Genomic DNA, 18,324 nt, shown 5'->3' with positions numbered 1-18,324 from the left:
TCTCTGATTAAAACATGCATCAAAAATCTTTTCCCACCTTTCGGCTGAGGTAGAGAAACTGATTTGCTGTTGTGATCAATATTTGGCAGCATTACTACATAATTTGTATCCTTATTGCAGAAGTGACTTGATATATCAAGTCTACTGTTCTTAGCTGCTAGTGTACATTAGCTTAAGACAATGATAGGAAAAAAAAATCTTGTATTCTAGAGCTTATCCTATACTTGTTTTTTCTTGGGAGTGTTGTCAAGTATATTATCTGTGTATACAGAAAGAATAGAGATGGGTAATTGAGTTATTCAGCATGTGTTGTTTATTTCAAATATGTAATATATACTATACTTGGATATAAGTAGTTTGCTTTATTTTCTTCTGCTCTCACTTGTTTAATGTACTAGAAGGTTCCTTGGAGTTTTGAGAGGTGTTTAAGTGGATATACTAATTTTAGTCTTCAGTTAGTTCCCTTGGTATAAAGGAAATGATGGAACTTTCAATCTTATTTCTCATGAAAGTTAGACTGTGATTAGCTGAAGCTGTTTTCTCTCTTTTCCCTTCCCTTAGTCTTTCTGGATTAAATACAATGATGTTCTTTCTGGAGAATGAACTTCTCAGATGAACATGAGTTGCGCTAAATTCAGAGAATTTTTTCAGGTTTTCCTGTAGTTAACTCTCTTTAGAATACAAAAAGAGTCTAGCGATTAATTCGTTGCTCTCTCTTAAGGCTGTGTTTAGATACATATCTTTCTACTTTAGCAAGGTAAAGTTAAATCAGTTTCAGGAGGAAACCGACTACAACTTAGTATCCTTTACTGTTATTGACTGTGTGGGTGGTCAGTACGTATGTTTATAATGGCAACAAAATGCCTACATTCCTTCAGTAGTAATAAACAGCCAGGAGAGCACTCCAGTTCAGTCCTAAAAGTAATCTTACACTGTTATCTCAGAACAAGTATTTCTTAAATGTTAATCTTTGTGATTTAATATATTTCTAAAGATGTTAATTAAGTTATAAAAAAAACCCTAATATAAATGATTTTGTCCTTCTTTTCATTATTAGGAGTAGATTATCAGGCCATAAAATTATTTCCATGTGAAGCATTTCACTAGGGTTGGTTGGTTGTCTTTAGAACATTTAGTAGTCCTTTTAGTAATTTTGCTTTCTCAGAGTTGGTACCAATGTCTTTTTTTGTTTTGCCACATGACATTCCACTTTCAGAATATCCTTTGAGTAACTGAGAAGCTGCTTCACTTACATCAAACACTGATAACAAACGCATTATGATTGCTCGATAAAGTTTCCAGCCATCATGTCTTTCTGGGTCCTGTGAGAAAATACTGAGTGCTGGACATAAAATAGACCAAAGCAACGTTGATAGATGGACCTGGCCTCAGAATCCTCCTAATTTGAAATGCAACATATTCTGGAATGTATTGGACACATGAACTTAAAACTGAAGCAGAGTCTTGTGTCTTCCCATTCACTTGTCAGTGCTCTTAATATTACTTAAATACTGAGTTAAACACAGCACTATTGGTGTTGGAATCCTCAAAGTAACAAATGATTTGGATGCTTTTCTGTGCACAGCATTTCTTTACTACTATTTGAGAGTCGTAGAATGTTTTCCTCAGCTATGTCTTTCCATCCATCTTCTTGAAGGAGAAAGCTTTACAGAATTGCTCCTAAGGAATTTTGATAATCATTTAAAAAAGTTTGCTAAAGGAAGCCAAAATAAAAACTTCTATTAGAGTAGAAATAGTTTCAGTACCAAATTTAGAAAATGGTAATATTTCAGACTGGGCTTTACATACATCCTGGCATGTCAGGGCCAAAAATCATGTCTACCTGGAACATGACCCGTATTAAATTTTGGGGGAAACATTACATCATGAACTGCAGACCTGTATCTTCACTATATATTAACTGTATGTTCAGCAAGAGTGTGCCAATGCTTGGACATCGTTGCAAATCTGTAAAGTGGCCTCATCTGTCAGATTAGACACGGAAGAATTTATTGAAGATCTCCATTTCTTTTTTCTCTATATTCAGATGTCCTCAAAATCTCCTGGGATGTAGGTCTGTCTTTATTTATCTTGAGAACCCAACTCTTCTAACATATATGCAGCTCTACACCATTTACTTCTGTCAGTGAGTTTTAAGTTTCGTAACTATAAAAGTATAGGACTGCAAGTCACTCCTTTTAAACTATGTCATCTGCAGCAGTGATTGCAGTTCGAAGCAATATTGTTAATCGTCAACAGTGAGAGACTATACTTATCTTCAGATATATTCCTTTAATTCTAACCTATAACGTGTTTTGTTTCTGCTGTGGGGCAAATTAAAGTGATCATCCAAGTGCACGTTGTAGTAACTTAATATTTGCATTCACACAAAATATGGTCATAGATTCTAGGAGCATTACGTTGTGTATGTGAGAACAAAAGCTTATTCCAATCACAGATTGCTTTTTTAAAAAAAAAGAAAAACAAAAACTTCTTGGAATGTAAAAGTCCCCCTTAGAATTGTTACACCCGTTCATAAGCAGGATTCGTTACCCATAGGCCATATTTAATATGATTTGTAATGACATTCCAGAATACTCAAGCTACTTTTAATATTTCAGCTTCATGTCATTTCCGAGGAAATCAGTGTGTTCAAAAGATGTTAAAAAGGTTACAACTTGGAAAGTGCTGGGGAAAAAAAGCTTTTCTGAAGTTTACAATGGCAATTTGTTGTGTAGCTGGATCTATACACATTGTTGTGAATTCTTAGTGACCAGAAGAATTGTGTTTTCTGTAGTTTTCCAATCGGTTATGCAATATAATGAGCCACAAATGCTTCTGTTGCTCTACTCACACTATTGTTTAAAGCCTTTCTGAAATTACAGTATTTAGTGTGAGCATAGATGGATGAATGAGTTTATGATGGTAATCATTGCAGTTTGATGAAGAATTCACAGCTCGACAGGAGGCACAGGCTGAACTTCAGAAACGAGAGGAGAAAATCAAAGAGCTTGAAACAGAAATCCAGCAGCTACGAACCCAGGTAATGAAATGAGATATAGACTGTCATGTCACAGGGAGTTCCACAGTAGAAAATTATAATTAGAATGAAAGAGAAATTACCACCAAGAGAATTGTCTGGTGACAATTTGAAAATTTCTTTTAAATAATTCGGATTGATTTTAAAAGTAGAGTACACAGTGTGTTACTTGACAAATGTGTATGAGTTGGTTCTACAAGAGCATGCAGGATAGAGTCAGACTTTAAGGCCAGGAGGGACTGTTGTGCTCATGTAGTCTGACCCCCTGCACATTGCAGACCATGGAACCTCACCCACCAACTCCTGTAATAGACCCACAACCTCCGACTGAGTTACTGAAGTCCTCAAATCAAGATTTAAAGATTTCAAGTTACAGAGAATCCACCATTTACACTTGCAGGTGACCCTGTGCTCAATGCTCTAGAGGAAAGCAAAAAAAGCCCCAGGGTTTCTGCCAATCTGACCCAGGGGAAAATTTCTTCCTGACCCCAAATATGGCAATCAGATGGTCTCTGAGCATGTTGGCAAGATTAATGGAAATAATGTATTTTCTCAAATGTAAGTGTACGACAAGCCTGTCATAGCTGGTTTGCTTATTGAGGCTAAAATGTCATTAGGTTTTGAGAAATTTGAACTCATGACAATTTTTTTCTTCCAATTATATCCAAAAAATTCACTAATTTAAATTTTAATATAAACTTTAATATGTATTTTACAGAAGTTCCTACCATGGTTCTGAAATCTCACATTTCATGGTTGTCAAATGTATGAATAATCTATGATAAAACTATTTTGTGAATGCTAAAATGTAGATTCTAGCTGAGATTTCCTCACCCCCGTGAGTGAATAAGCGCACTTTTCCATGGGACATTATATCAAGCAGACCTTCCTGTTGGATCACAAAATTAAAACAAAAAACAGATGTACGCAAACTAATCATGGTGGGTGATTGATCGGTTTATATTTCAATATATTTTATTTATTTTTAACTTTGATTTTGGTTTGTTTACTTATTTAATGACACAAAGTTAAATTTACATTCTACATGCATTTTGTTTGGTGGTTGTGCTCTGTCAGATTGCAAATGCATGTTGACTTGGATTTCCATGTTTGGTTCCTTCTAGGTGTAGTATTAAGTATATTCTTTGTGGATTCCCTGTACTTAATCAGCCTTAAATGACAACTTGAAGGTGCTTCTTGTTTGAGATTGTAAACTCACTGTGGTATAAAACTAAATTCATAGTGACTCATTGAGATATGAATAACTCTTACTTTAATTTAACTGTATATCATCTCTGGGATTAGATGCGGTCCGACTAATTGGGACAACATTTTTTAGGTAAAATTAATGCTGTTAGTCTGTACTAATATTCTGCTATACAGTAACTTGAGGTTTTCACTGTCAATATATTTTGTATGTCATAAAGATAACATTTTTACCGCTTGCTGGATGTTAGTTTATATTTAGTTATTATTTGGATTAATTCCTTTTATTTACTAAACAGATGATTGATTCATTTAAACTTAATTTACCTAGTCTTGGTTCTGCAGAAATGTTATGGATCCATTTCTGTACACCAAAGGCATGTTTTATACATCGGAACATGCTTTTCCATTTGTAAGTTTAGAGTGGAATGTTGGAAAGCAGAATGTAATTACCCAAATTGAATTTGGACAACATAATTGCTTGAACATCTCTTCCTTTGCACAAGTGTCATGGGACCTTTAATCACAGAAAGTGGTCAAAATCTCTGTGCTAAGTTTCTTCTGAAAGAAAATACTTATTACAATATATTCATACACAGCACATATATCTTCTTGTCAGAATTAAAGTATACATACTTTTATTCTTGTATCAGTATGTGTCATAACTTGATTTATTATGTTCATGGAACCATAAAAGTAGTATATTTGCGATAAGTCAAGTTACAGAGAGGATTTCATGCTAAAGCACAGTATTACACAGATTTCATTCATCGGCCGTAGACCTTCCTCACAAATTGCCACATCAAATCTTGATTAAAGCAAATGATTTACTATACAGATAAGGGTCTCACTCAGGTGCTGATAATCCAGAGTACATTTTTTCTATCATTTCAATTTATTGCATGTATACATGGCTTTCCGAATATTGACATATTAGACTTTAGGTTTCAGGAGAATCAACTATGATCATCAGAAATGTTTTATGCAGTGCTTAAAAACCAGAGGACAAGATAAAACTTTGCTTGCACCTTGACACATGCTAGATCAGATGAAAACATTACATTACTGATAACTTACGGATCAGAGTTTTAGTATAGAACCACTTCCTGGATTACTAGCATTTTAAAAATATCTGAGTGGATACTCTAATCACTTGCAGATGTTTAGACTGTTAAAATACTTGACATCTCACTAGAGAGTGTAAACTCAGCAAGATAACCCACGGTTGCTTGCGTTAAAGAAGGGGAAATATGTCTGAATTGAAATCTCACCACTTTGTGTTATCTTCTTAACCCTGGGATGGGGGCAAGTGCTTTCCACACGACTGGTTTGAGCGTTGGTGACACTTACGATTCTTCAGCTTCTTGTTGCCTTGAGTGCTGGGGATGGACTAGATAACCTCTCAAGATCCCTTCCAGTTCTATGATTCTATGAACTCTTCTGACCGCATTCAGTTTATATACCCTAGTTTCAGGGCTTGCAGGAGAGGGCCACCCTTTTATTCCTACTGGACACAGGTCAAATGAGTGTTTAGTTTTTATCTTTGTTTCTTGCTACTTCCATTGGTATCCAGTGGATGATGATGGCATATAACAAGTTTCTTCAATAGTTTTGTTATTGAAGTTTGATTCATTTCAAGGACTGCATTTCATTATTTGCCACTGTTTGTCAGTTGGGATCCCCTCCTTTTAAACAATTTCTCTTAATATCCCAAAGTTTATACCCACTATGAAAAAGTTGGGGAATAGTGGTCTGTTTGTAACCATGTGTTTCTGAATTCTAAGTCTGACACTCCTACTGACTTGCTATCTGATCCTGGACAAATGCAAAATTGGAGAAAAAAAATGCCTAAGAGAAGTGTTGGATTAAGAGGCACATTTTAAATGGGAATGTGGTGCCTGAGTTTCTTTGTCTTTGAAAATCTCCCTTTACCTGGTTAGTGTTAGTAAGTATTAATGTTGATTTTTACTAATTTGGCATCCTAGAATGCCTGGTTTCTCTGATTTAGAAGGGAAATATTTATGTAATCACGATGATCGTGAAGATGCTAAAATACTCATTTAAATGTTAGCTACAAGGACTGTTTCACTACAAGCAAGCTGTAGTGGTGTAATATGCAGCAACTGTTTATTTAGTTAGCTAACCTAGCATTTTTATTGATATAGCAGAAGCCAATTAATGTCATTATTTGCCAGTGATTCATGTAAAACCCTGCTAAGTGTAGGGAGAAAATAAGGTGATCTTAGACACCAGTAGGGTTGGGAAATGTTTATACTTTAAAGTACAAACTGTAAAAATTACTTGTCCTAAATACGGTAGGTTTTAAAAACATTTTTTTCTGAGTACTTGTAGATATCTGAGAAATGCTGTGTTTATTGAAGTAGAGAGAGAGATGGCATAGAAATAGCCTGGTCAGTTAGTTAGTTATCAAAGCTTTTTTGCAAAATAAAAAAAAAAAAGTAACTTCATCCTGCTTAAATTTCAGAGTCCATTACTTCCAACTGGTCAGCCTACATCAGGGGCTCCTCCTCTACCGCCGCCGCCACCACCACCGCCACCTCCCTTACCTGGTGGAATCCCACCTCCCCCTCCCCCTCCCCCTCCTCCTCCTCCTCCTTTGCCTGGAGGAAGTGTACCTCCACCACCGCCTCTGTTTGGTGGCCCTCCACTACCACCGCCTCTCGGGGGCATACCTCCTCCTCCAGGAGCTCCAGCATCCCTGCCTTATGGAATGAAGGAGAAGAAAAAGTATAAACTTGAGGTCTCTATGAAGAGAATCAACTGGTCAAAGGTACCTAAGTATTTTTCTCCTTATTGGGGGGAAAAAAAGGTCTGTGAGAAAAAAGAGGGTGAAATTTGTGGAGACAATACAAAACCCCCCCCACCAACAACAAACCCTCTGAGAATTCTATCTGTTCATGCTGTGACCAGGGGTTAGAACAAGGCTGTCTGTGGGAGGCATGGTTTGGGGATGATGCAGTTTTGGGCAAGTGGAGTGTAGCTCCAGCACATTGCGGATTAATTCTCCCCTTCTCCAGATGATAGTGTAAATACTTGGTTGCTTTGGCTGTGTGCTGTTTTCCAGGGTTTGTCTTTCAATAATCTGACAGTATAAGTAGCTTTAAATCTTCATCTATTCATCTTTTTAAAAAGTTTGCTTGGGATTTTTTTTCTTTTTTTGAAATTTAGAAGAAACAACCTTCAATATTTAATATTAGAAGAAACAGCCTTTAATATTTTTTGTGTCAATGATGTATACAAGCTTATATTATCATTATTTTCTTTCTCAAGGACAGGATTTTTAAACAATCTCACTTCAGGGAATATGTCATGGGGTGTAGCTGCCCTGTACTGGCATGCTGTCTTTCCATCCGCCCCGTTGGTTGAGTGTGGTGTGGCTGGCCTTCCCTACATCAGTTTCCCTTCCTGAGGTTGCTCTCCTCAGTTTTCCAGACACCAGCCTGTCCTGGCACTGTGGCTTAGTCCTCTGGTCAGGTTCTAAACCTCTTTCGGGATAGCAAAACTACAAGTAAAATGTCCCAAACAAAGAAAAAGGTTCTTCTGCTCTTCAAGGCTTCTGTTCAGCCTGTCCTTTGGGCCCTATTCCGAGCCCCTTACTGAGCTACTTTGAGAGTCCTCTCTCCTGCTCTGATACAGCACACTTGGCCCTCAGGCTTGTTCCGCTGGCTTATCATTCTCAGACCCTTGCTGGATCTGTGCTTTGTCTTTCCCTGTTTTGGTACAGAGCCATTTCTGGGCTTTCCACAGGAGCCTGTTCAGTCCTTATGGATTCCTGATCCAGATGGATCTCATTCAGTCCTTTTGTGAGGTCCAGATGTCCATTAATCTATCACCTTACCCTCCTTAGTCCTGCTACTTCAGGTTGGGAAGCAGCTAACTAATTAAGATACAGATGTGACTGGCCCCATCTCTCTTAAAGGGGTGAGTCACCCTGTGATAGTATAATTTTAAAATCAACTTCTAGTCATTTAAGTGGAAACTTCATGAATGCTCTGTGCTTTTATTATGCGCTGTTAAGGTATGTGTTGTGAAAGCAAATTAACAGAGTTGTATTCTATTTTTAGGTTGCTTATGTGTTTGTGCCACCTGTTGTGAATGTGGTGGAATACTTGGATAAAAATTGATTTTCATAACTTTTTATTGTGTTACCTGTGGCTTGTTGCACAGAACACCCTTTAACAACACTTATCCCATATCTGTCATGGTGAAACATAAACCATTTCTCTAAAAAAGTCATTTACCTTACTTCTGTCAGTTGCAAAGTCTATCAAATATGTTTTAAAAGCCAGCATGTTAGAAAACATCTGTTCTTTGTTTGCGGAGCCACCAAAATTGCAATGGAAGCCTACTCTTGCAGGATCTGCGATTTCTGTGAAAGGTTGTGTAAACCTTTTAGAGCAGACGTAATCCATTCTGTGGACTTTTCAGAAAACAATGCTTGAATGCTTTTAGCATACTTGTTAGGTCTACAGAGTGCTTAGAGTAAGTTCATAAAATCTCATGTAGTTTTGTTTACTGGGAATGGTGTCATATGCTCCATAATGATACTCACAAAATTACAGCTTTCTCGGTATATAGTGGGATGATCATAATTAGTCCACATCATACTTATTGTTGAGATTCAAATAGAAGAAGTTATGAAAAAGTGTTGAGCTGGAGGATGAACGCTGTGAAAAATAAGCAGAGTTGAGACTGAACATTTGTTTGCCGCTGGAGGTATAAAAATTCATCTAACCAAACAGTAGACTATATGCATGCCCTTTAAATTATTTCTGGGTTGTTTTTTGGGAGTAAAAGCAATTGCATTGTCAGTGCTGATCTCTGGAGTCAGGCCATCACCCCACATCTAGAAGAAAGTGCTGAAGACTCTGCAGGCATCAAAATGGGTTAGGTGTGGGCAGTGCATGTCCCTTTTCTACTTAACATTATTGTGCTTTTGAGTGAGAGCAGACACATGAAAGGTACTGTAAGCTGTGAGAGTATAGCCAGCTGTGCACAGTGGGGCATGGGTCATCAGAACCAACTGTTGGAGGATGAAGATTACAAGGACAATTTTAACTGGACAGTAATGTTCTTTACTAAAGAGTTCAATTGTAGTATGCAAGTATGATATGTAACAGTGGCCTACTGTCACAAATCTATCAGTCTACAAAAGCAGCCCCAAAATAGAACACATCAGTGGATAACCAAGTGTGTTCCTTTGCTGGCTACATTCCCAGTCACACTTAAGTGATGGGGAGACAAATAGTCACATCTCCAACCCAGCTCTCAAGTTGCTTCCTCTGTGTGGTGAGCTACAGTGGGAAAACATCTGCAGTTACACGCCTATACTATATAGGTGGTCTTGGAGTTACAGCACTTGACTGGGACTAAAGCAATCTTGGTTAATTTCTGCCAGAGATTTCCTCTCTGACCGTGATCTTGTTTCTTAATCTGTGAAATGGCAGTAGTCCATGTTTATTCAATACCTTCCTGAATCAGGACCCTCCTGAGGTATTTGTCTGCGGCCCTGAGGAGCAAAACTAGTTTGTTACCCCTGTCTCCACACATGGAGTTAATTGGTTGAATGCATGATTTCAAGAATGTTTGAGTCCAAAGTAAGATAACTTTCACTCCACTGGAAATCGGGGATGTTGTGGTCCTCCTTCTGAAAGGAGGACCAAATTGGGCCCATTGTAGCACTATCTTCTTCTTCGCAGATAATTGTGATACTTTCAGTTCTGTGGCAAGTTCCGTTAAGATTTAAAAAACAAAAAGGCCCAGTAGGCGGATATAGCTATGCAGTACTTAAAAACCTCTGAGTGGAAATGTATATATTGTGAACTTATATAATTTACCATGAGAATAAATTTATATTATTTACCATCGTCAGTGTTCTGCCAGAAGACATAGATGTTAAAAGTAATTCTGAAATATATGTAGCATTTACAAAATTAAAAAAAGTAGAGTTAAAAAACTGACCTTTAAACTAAAATATTAAAGAATCAAGCTCTAACTAAAAAGTTAAGCATTCTTTTCTATTTTGTTTTTGTTACTCATTGACCATCTTGAAATACATTTGGACTTTTCTTACAGTGTTCCCTTTTTTTACCCCTTCTATACTTTTATGTTTAAATATCTGTGTGAGAGCATAAATGGTTATGTGGTCATTCCCTTCTTTACTACAAGAAGATGCTTTCTGGATTCCTCTTATTCACCACTTTATTTTTCCCCTTTAAGCTTCTTAATTGAGTTAGCTCGTATCACTGTTGCAGATAGATCTATTCTCTCGATTTACAGAGTGCCAAATCATCCAGGTGTCTTGTTATATTTTACTTGTGAGTCCTTATAATTCCTGGGCTGGCTATATGAGGTTACTAAATAGAGTTATGCAACACTTTCAGTCTTCCCAGGAGCTCACTAATTTAGCAATGCTCTCACTACAGGAAATTCAGAATGAAGTTTAGTACTTGAATCCTATCCCTTACATGCTGTGCTGTCATTAGACTTCTTGACTTTCCCTCTCATCACATGATTGTTTTAATTAAACTTGTGCTAGACACACAAAATGAGTTGAATCAAAGTTTTGTAAGCCTGCATCTGGTAATTTAAAATCCATTTAATCTTAAATTACATTTAATTTAGAAATCCTGATGCCTGTGTTCCCCCAAATGATTACTCCTTTTGCTAATAAAAAATGCACTGTAAACTTACGTGGTATTGTGTGATTACCACTGCTTGTTTTACTGGGCAGACAATTGCAGTATGAACTCCACTTTTTGGTAATATTTAAAGACAAGTGTCTGCAATTCAGATTATTGCTGAGAACTGATGTCACTGGGGCCAAGCAATATAGTTTTCTCCTGCTTCATCTCAGCGATATGAAATAAAAGCAATAATTCCTGTTCCTGATGCCAAAGTAGTGACCGTGTCAGTGCTTGATAGTTTGTCGTAGAGAACTGGAGAGCTAGATTGCTGCTGTTATAAACCCAGAGAAAATTACAGGCGTTTTATGTCCATATTAAATTCTAAGTATATGGTTTTCAAAACCAGAGGTTTTTCATGAAATTATCATTAAACAGTTACACAGATTATCTTTTAGAACATCTCTCATCCCTCTTCAATAGCCATTGTTGATGCTAAATGCTATTCTTATAAATAAACAAATGTCTAATTTATTTTGGCTGAGCTCTGTCTTATTCACAGCATGAATTCCTGTGGGTTGCCTTTATACTGTTTAAGAAATGCATTGTATGTTATCTGTTTTTAAGTTTAGCATTGAGTTGCCCGCTTGTTCTTATATTATTACAAAGGACAAATAGTGCAGTATTGCCATTCTTCATACTTTTAAATTATTTTGTGCACCTGTACCAGATAGTTTTCTTTTCTGGGACCAAGTATCAGAGGGGTAGTCATGTTAAACTGCATCCACAAAAACAATGAGGTGTCCGGTGGCACCTCAAAGACTAACAGATTTGTTTGGGCATAAGTTTTCGTGGGTAAAAAACCCACTTCTTCAGATGTATGAAGTGAAAATTACAGATACAGGCATAAATATATATTGGCACATGAAGAGCAGGGAGTTACCTTACAAGTGGAGAACCAGTGTTGAAGGCCAATTCAGTCAGGGTGGATGTGGTCCACTCCCAATAATGGATGAGGAAGTATCAATACCAAGAGAGGGAAAAAGGCTTTTGTAGTGAGCCAGCCACTCCCAATCGCCATTCAAGCCCAAATTGATGGTGTTAAATTGGCAAAATAATTGTAGCTTTGCAGTTTCTCTTTGAAGAAGTTTCTTTTCTCGTGTGACAGCTCTTGCTTTCCTGTTTCCTTGTTGTCATAATCTAGTCAAGCAACTAATGAAGACACGGGGCAGAGCTGTGGGGGGAAGTCTGAAAGAAAACTAGTGTCAGATTGATATGATGCTCATCTTAAAGCTATGCATTCAAGGCGCAGCTCAGTCCTGAACCAGAACAGAAAATGTCCAAGAAAGACTAATATTTTCTTCTTAAGAGATCTGTGTGAGTAGAGGGCAAACAGATTAAGACTTAATAGTGCATTTATCTCACTGCTTAGCCTGGCTCAGCGAGAGCATTTTGCTGATCATTTTGTCCAGTTTATCCAGGCTTCCCCTATAGGCAGCCTAGAATTTTTTTCCAGATACCTACCCCATACAAATTAATTAGACCCTTATTCACACTAATACTGTAGCAGTGCAACACTCTAATTCTAGAAAGTCTTTAAGCATTGCAAATATTACATATAGAATCATAGGAATGCAGGGCTATCCAGTCCCCTGTGCTGAGGCAGGACCGCTCCTAGACCAACCCTGACAGATTTGTGTAATCTGTTCCTTAAAAGCCTACAATGATGGGGATTCCACAGTCTACCTGGGAAGCTGGTTCCAGTGCTTAATTATCTTTATGGTGAGAAAGCTTCTCCTAATATTTGACCTAAATCTTGCTTACAGCAGATTGGTTTTTTTTTTGGTCCTGCCTTCAGTGGACATTGAGCAAAGTTGGTCACAGTTCTCTTAGTCTTCAAACATGTAAAGATAATCAGATTCCCACACCCCATCATTCTTCTTTCTTCAAGACGAAACATACCCATATTTTTAAACCATTCCTTATATATCATGTTTTTTAAGCCTTTTATTGTTTTTGTTCTCTGGACTCTGTCCAGATTGTCCATATATTTCTTAGTGTGCCACCCAAAATTTTACTCCATCTGAGTCTTCACCAATACCGAGTAGAGCAGGACAGTTATCTCTCTTGTCTTACATATGCCACTCCTGTAAATACACCCCAGACTGTTAGACTTTTTTGCTACGGGGAGTGCATATTTTTTGTCCAGTATTAGGGAAGGAATTGGTAAATATGTGGGAACCCAGTGGGGTCTATATGGAGGAAGCCAAGCTAATTTCTAGCACCATTTTATAGCCAATGTCCAGTGCAAGTTCTTGTTATGGAACGGGGATGGTGATCATATAAAATGAATAGGAATGGGATTTAGAGGAAAGTCTCATTTATGGAAGCTAGGAAACAAGGGTTCAGGGCTGCTGATGTCTGGTACAGTGGGGAACCAATCCCCTTTCTTTTCTGCCCCCTTTGCACTTACATGAGGGGAGGATGGCAGCCTTCCCCTGCTCCCCAGTAGCGTGAACGATTAAGGAAACAATAACTTGCACTGTACAATTAATTGGTGGATACTCCAAGATATTTTAGGTGAATAAAGTTGCAGCCTAATTAAACCACATCCATTGTCTTCTGTCTTTCTTTGGGCATGGCTGGACAAAGGTGCAGCTCTGTATACTGCAACAGAGTTGTGCTCAATAAAGTCAACGATGAAATTCCTATCACTGTCTCCTTACATTTGTCCGTGTATGCACTCAGTAATCAAAATAGAGTGGAATGTAGGACTTGTAAACCACCAACTTCTTTTTGCATGCTTGTTTTTAATCTAAGGGATAGGTCAAGGGTTGAGAGTTGATAAATTATTTGCCTGGATAGTGGAAAATTCTTGATGCTAGTCTCTCTCTCTCTCTCACACACACACACTCACGTTATTTGTGTAGCTTCCATTGTCTGTTCCTAATAGCAAAGTATGAATGCCGGGCTATCCTTTTGTTTTTTTTTAATTAATAATGATGCCTTCAAAGCAGGAGTGACACTGTAAAAAGGGTTTGAGAAAGCTTTCTGTATTTCTATGGATCTTTATTTTCTGGGCAATTTCTAGTTTTGAGATTATTTTTTAGCAATTCCAAAGTAATTAATCATCCACCACTGATAGGTACCCAAATCCTTTTGAGAGAAAGTGGGCAGGTTCGGGAGAAGGTTGTGTTTGGTGTTTTAGCATTGAAGAAAAGACAATTCACTTGGAAAAAATATATACGTATGCTTAAGTGGACAGTTAGGAGTGTTTTAAAAATAAGTTTGTTGAGATAGCGGACGCTGAAAAACAAGCTGTAATTAAATATCATTATGTCTTTTGCTGTTAGGAACAGACAATGGAAGTGCTGCAGATGATTTTTTGGGGGGAGAGTGTCAAGAACATACCACTATCCAGACAAATAATTTATCATTTCTTAACCCTTTTAGCTACTCCTGAAATTAAAAACAAGTACACAAAAAACATTGGATAATTTATAGTGACTACGTGAGTGGTGTCACACTGATTTCACTTCATGAAATCGGAAGACTTATCCATAATTTTTTAAAAAAAGTGTTAGAAATTAAATGTTTCTTGTTTATAATGTGGAAAATAGTTCAAACACTAGGTAAAAAGAAATTGAATTTAAAGGTGACTTTAAAAAAATTATTTCAAGTAAATATATATTGCGTCTCTTAAGGTAAAGGATATCAGTCCTTAAAATATTAAGCAAGTTTGTGTGTAGGCAAGGCCTTATTCTTGTCTCCTTCTGTCCTAGGGCTTGTCTTCACTGTGTCAGTGCACACCAGTTGAGTGTAAATTCTAGTCCGCACCAGTGTGTTTCACGCTAACTGGCCTTTGTGACCCTGCAGGACTTGACACCCAACTGCTGTTTGCTGACACACTGTGAAGACAAGGCCTTAGAGTTTGCAATTCTAAGGTGCTTAAAACCTTTATTTCCCATTGATTTCGGTGGTGCCCAGCACTTCTGAAAAGTAGACCCCTTGTTCAGGTTCCTATAAATGGCGTTAAATGTCAGGAGTGCGGCATTCTTTTGAAAATTGTGGCCATTTTTTCACTTGCTGGAATGCTTTTTAAATATCTACTAAGTTTAAACCAAATCCTCCATTAGGATCACCCATTGACTGAAAATGAATATTTGAAGTCTGAGTAGTCATTAACTTGAAGAATGAATATTTTGCTTTTTATTTCAGGTTGAACCCCAGGATATATTGGAAAACTGCTTTTGGTTAAAAGTTAGAGAGGATAAATTTGAAAATCCAGATCTGTTTGCAAAACTGGCGCTTACCTTTGGTACACAGATGAAAGGTAAATATACTTGTTCCTTAATTTGAAGCACTCATATGTGTGACTTGGTTTTAATTAATCTCTGTGGTATAAGAAAATATTTTCAATGGAAAAAAATAGTACTGCAATTCATTTTATAGATAGGAAATGTTAAAGAGTCAGGTTATAGGCTGTTACCACAGTAACATAAAATAAATATTTAAAATGTACATTTTATTAGTTATGTAGAGCATGGATTGCTTTACTGCATTATTCTTGGAGTTAATTTTTTTTTTGCATTTAGAAACATTACAGTGTACACAATGTTCTTTGAGGGGGTCAAAAAACATGTGGATAAGCGGGATCCAGTGGACATTGTGTACTTAGATTTCCAGAAAGCCTTTGACCCTCACCAAAGGCTCTTACATAAATTAAGTTGTCATGGGGTAAGAGGGAAGAGCCTTTTGTGGATTGAGAACTGGTTAAAAGACAGGGAACAAAGGGTAGGAATAAATGGTAAATTTTCAGAATGAAGAGGGTAATTAATGGTGTAATTAATTGGTCAGTCCTAGGACCAATCCTATTCAACTTATTCATAAGTGATCTGGAGGAAGGGGTAAACAGTTAGGTGGCAAAGTTTTCAGATGATACTAAACTGCTCAAGATAGTCAAGACCAAAGCAGACTGTGAAGAACTTCAAAAAGATCTCACAAAACGAAGTGATTGGCAACAAAATAGCAAATGAAATTTAATGTGGATAAATGTAAAGTAATGCACATTGGAAAAAATAACCCCAACTATACATACAATATGATTGGGCTAATTTAGCTACAACTAATCAGGAGAAAGTTCTTGGAGTCATTGTGGATAGTTTTCTGAAGATGTCCACGCAGTGTGCAGCAGCAGTCAAAAAAGCAAGCGGGAAGTTAGGAATCATTTAAAAAAGGGATCGAGAATAAGACTGAGAATATCTTATTGCCCTTAGTAAATCCACGGTACGCCCACATCTTGAATACTGCATACAGATGTGGTCTCCTCATCTCAACAAAGATATACTGGCATTAGAAAAGGTTCAGAAAAGAGCAACTAAAATGATTAGGGGTTTGGAAGGGGTCCCATATAAGGAGAGATTAAAGAGGCTAGGACTTTTCAGCTTGGAAAAGAGGAGACTAAGGGTGGGGATATGATAGAGGTATATAAAATCATGAGTGGTGTGGAGAAAGTGAATAAGGAAAAGTTATTTACTTGTTCCGCTAATATAAGAACTAGGGGACACCAAATGAAATTAATGGGCAGCAGGTTTAAACAAATAAAAGGAAGTTCTTCTTCACTCAGTGCACAGTCAACCTGTGAAACTCCTTGCCTGAGGAGGTTGTGAAGGCTAGGACTATAACAGGGTTTAAAAGAGAACTGGATAAATTCATGGAGGTCAAGTCCATTAATGGCTATTAGCCAGGATGGGTAAGGAATGGTGTCCCTAGCCTTTGTTTGTCAGACGGTGGAGATGGGTGGCAAGAGAGAGATCACTTGATCATTACATGTTAGGTTCACTCCCTCAGGGGCACCTGTCATTGGCCACTGTCGGTAGACAGGATACTGGGCTGGATGGACCTTTGGTCTCACCCAGTATGGTCATTCTTATGTTAAGTTCATTACTTACCACATGAATCGTCATCATTCATTGTTTTCAAAATTGTGATATATTTGCATTTTCTAATACATACCAATATAGAAAATGTTCTAATTGAAACAAGATGTTGTTTGTTTGTATTTTTAACTGAGAACTCACTATCCTGAAATTCTGAAAATACTGAATTCAGCTTTTTCTATTGTTGAAATTTTCATGACGTAGAATTTTAGAATAATCTGCCAACATTAGCAAGAACTGTAAAATTAGAGGGAAACTACAATTGTCTTATTGTAAACTATATATAGATATAGATTCACAAAAGTTAGAAAACTTGCGTCTTCGTGTAATGCCGACAGACCCTGGTTGCTGGGATTGAACCTGGGCCTCTGGAACTAAAAGCCAACTGGCTGTTAGCTAAGGCTGTAGAGCAGACTCATAATCTCTCTCTCTTCTCTCTCCTTCCCCCCCTCCCCCCGATGGGACAGAACACCACACCCAGAAGGTGTGATGTGCATATATGTGATTTTTCTGTCTTTTGTGTATCTATTCGTCCCAGAGGTTGGTTCTATATTATTTAAACTGTTTGCATAATGTCATTGTATAATATTCAGTATTCTTCTGGATCATTTTGGAAAACAAAATGAAATGCATATATTGATTGACCATGCCAAAGAGAACAATGCACTAGAAAAGCAATTTTGTGCCAGAGATTTCCATATAGTCAAAATAAGATCGATGCAAGTGACTTTTCAATAGTTCATTTCTGCTAACATTTTGGACTACTAATTAGTTTATTTCTGAAGGATATATTTGCTTTCTCAATCTGTAATAATTTATGTCAGTGTTTCAATTTCAAAAAAATCTGAAATATAGTTGACTGACAATTGAATGGCTTACTGTGGATGTGATTCTTTATAATGTCTTCAGCTTTTTGTGAGTTTTAAACATAATTTTTGTATGCTCTCATCTGAATCTGGACAGAAATTTCTCAAGACGGACAATTGTTCATTATTATTCATTATGAATAATCAATCACTATTTAATGCTTGGGCCATTTGTCAGTAGTTACTATGTCAGGCATTCATAAAGTGCAAGTACTGTTCAGGTATGGTTCAATAATAATTTACTTATGAGTTTATAAGGCAATTCAACAAATGATAGCACTATTTTGGACTAAGTACTAAAAGAATAAATTCATGCAGTTACAAATCCCTTTTTCCTATTTGTCAGGTAGCTACACTACATTGCAATGCAGGAGCATACAATTCTGGAAGATTAATGGAAGTCAGATAATCAAGTGTTCATAGGTCAACTGTGCAAAGTTGATTTAAAGATCAAAACAGCAATCTAGATTTATGCTTGCAAAACAGAATGTGTTTCCTGAAAGAGTGCACTTCTTTCTTTTTCTTTCTTCAGACATGCAGTTGCTCTTACTTTTCTATTTAATGCTGAGAGTTGGATTTTTTCACAATTATGCATTGTATTTTAACAATAGGGAACTTGGGCTCTGATA

The 18,324-nt window shown here is 37.1% G+C and overlaps 1 protein-coding gene across 9 annotated transcripts in view; it reads left to right on the top strand.

The window, feature by feature from the left end:
- DIAPH2 (diaphanous related formin 2) overlaps nucleotides 1-18,324 on the top strand; it is an 811,118-nt gene that overhangs the window by 190,919 nt on the left and 601,875 nt on the right. For all 9 annotated transcript variants that reach the window (XR_012160923.1, XM_073360856.1, XM_073360855.1 and 6 more), the window contains 3 exons: nucleotides 2,939-3,043; nucleotides 6,732-7,037; nucleotides 15,109-15,223. Coding sequence is in view for 8 of the 9 variants with exons in the window: in XM_073360856.1 (XP_073216957.1) it covers nucleotides 2,939-3,043; nucleotides 6,732-7,037; nucleotides 15,109-15,223 (526 nt within the window). In the remaining variant the exon portion in view is untranslated. The remainder of the gene's footprint in view (nucleotides 1-2,938; nucleotides 3,044-6,731; nucleotides 7,038-15,108; nucleotides 15,224-18,324) is intronic.

This window comes from Lepidochelys kempii, chromosome 9 (genome assembly GCF_965140265.1).
Source record: "Lepidochelys kempii isolate rLepKem1 chromosome 9, rLepKem1.hap2, whole genome shotgun sequence".
Classification (NCBI taxonomy): Eukaryota; Metazoa; Chordata; order Testudines; family Cheloniidae; genus Lepidochelys; species Lepidochelys kempii.
The sequence above is the reverse complement of the archived record's forward strand: the minus strand, read 5'-3'. Positions and strand labels throughout refer to the sequence as shown.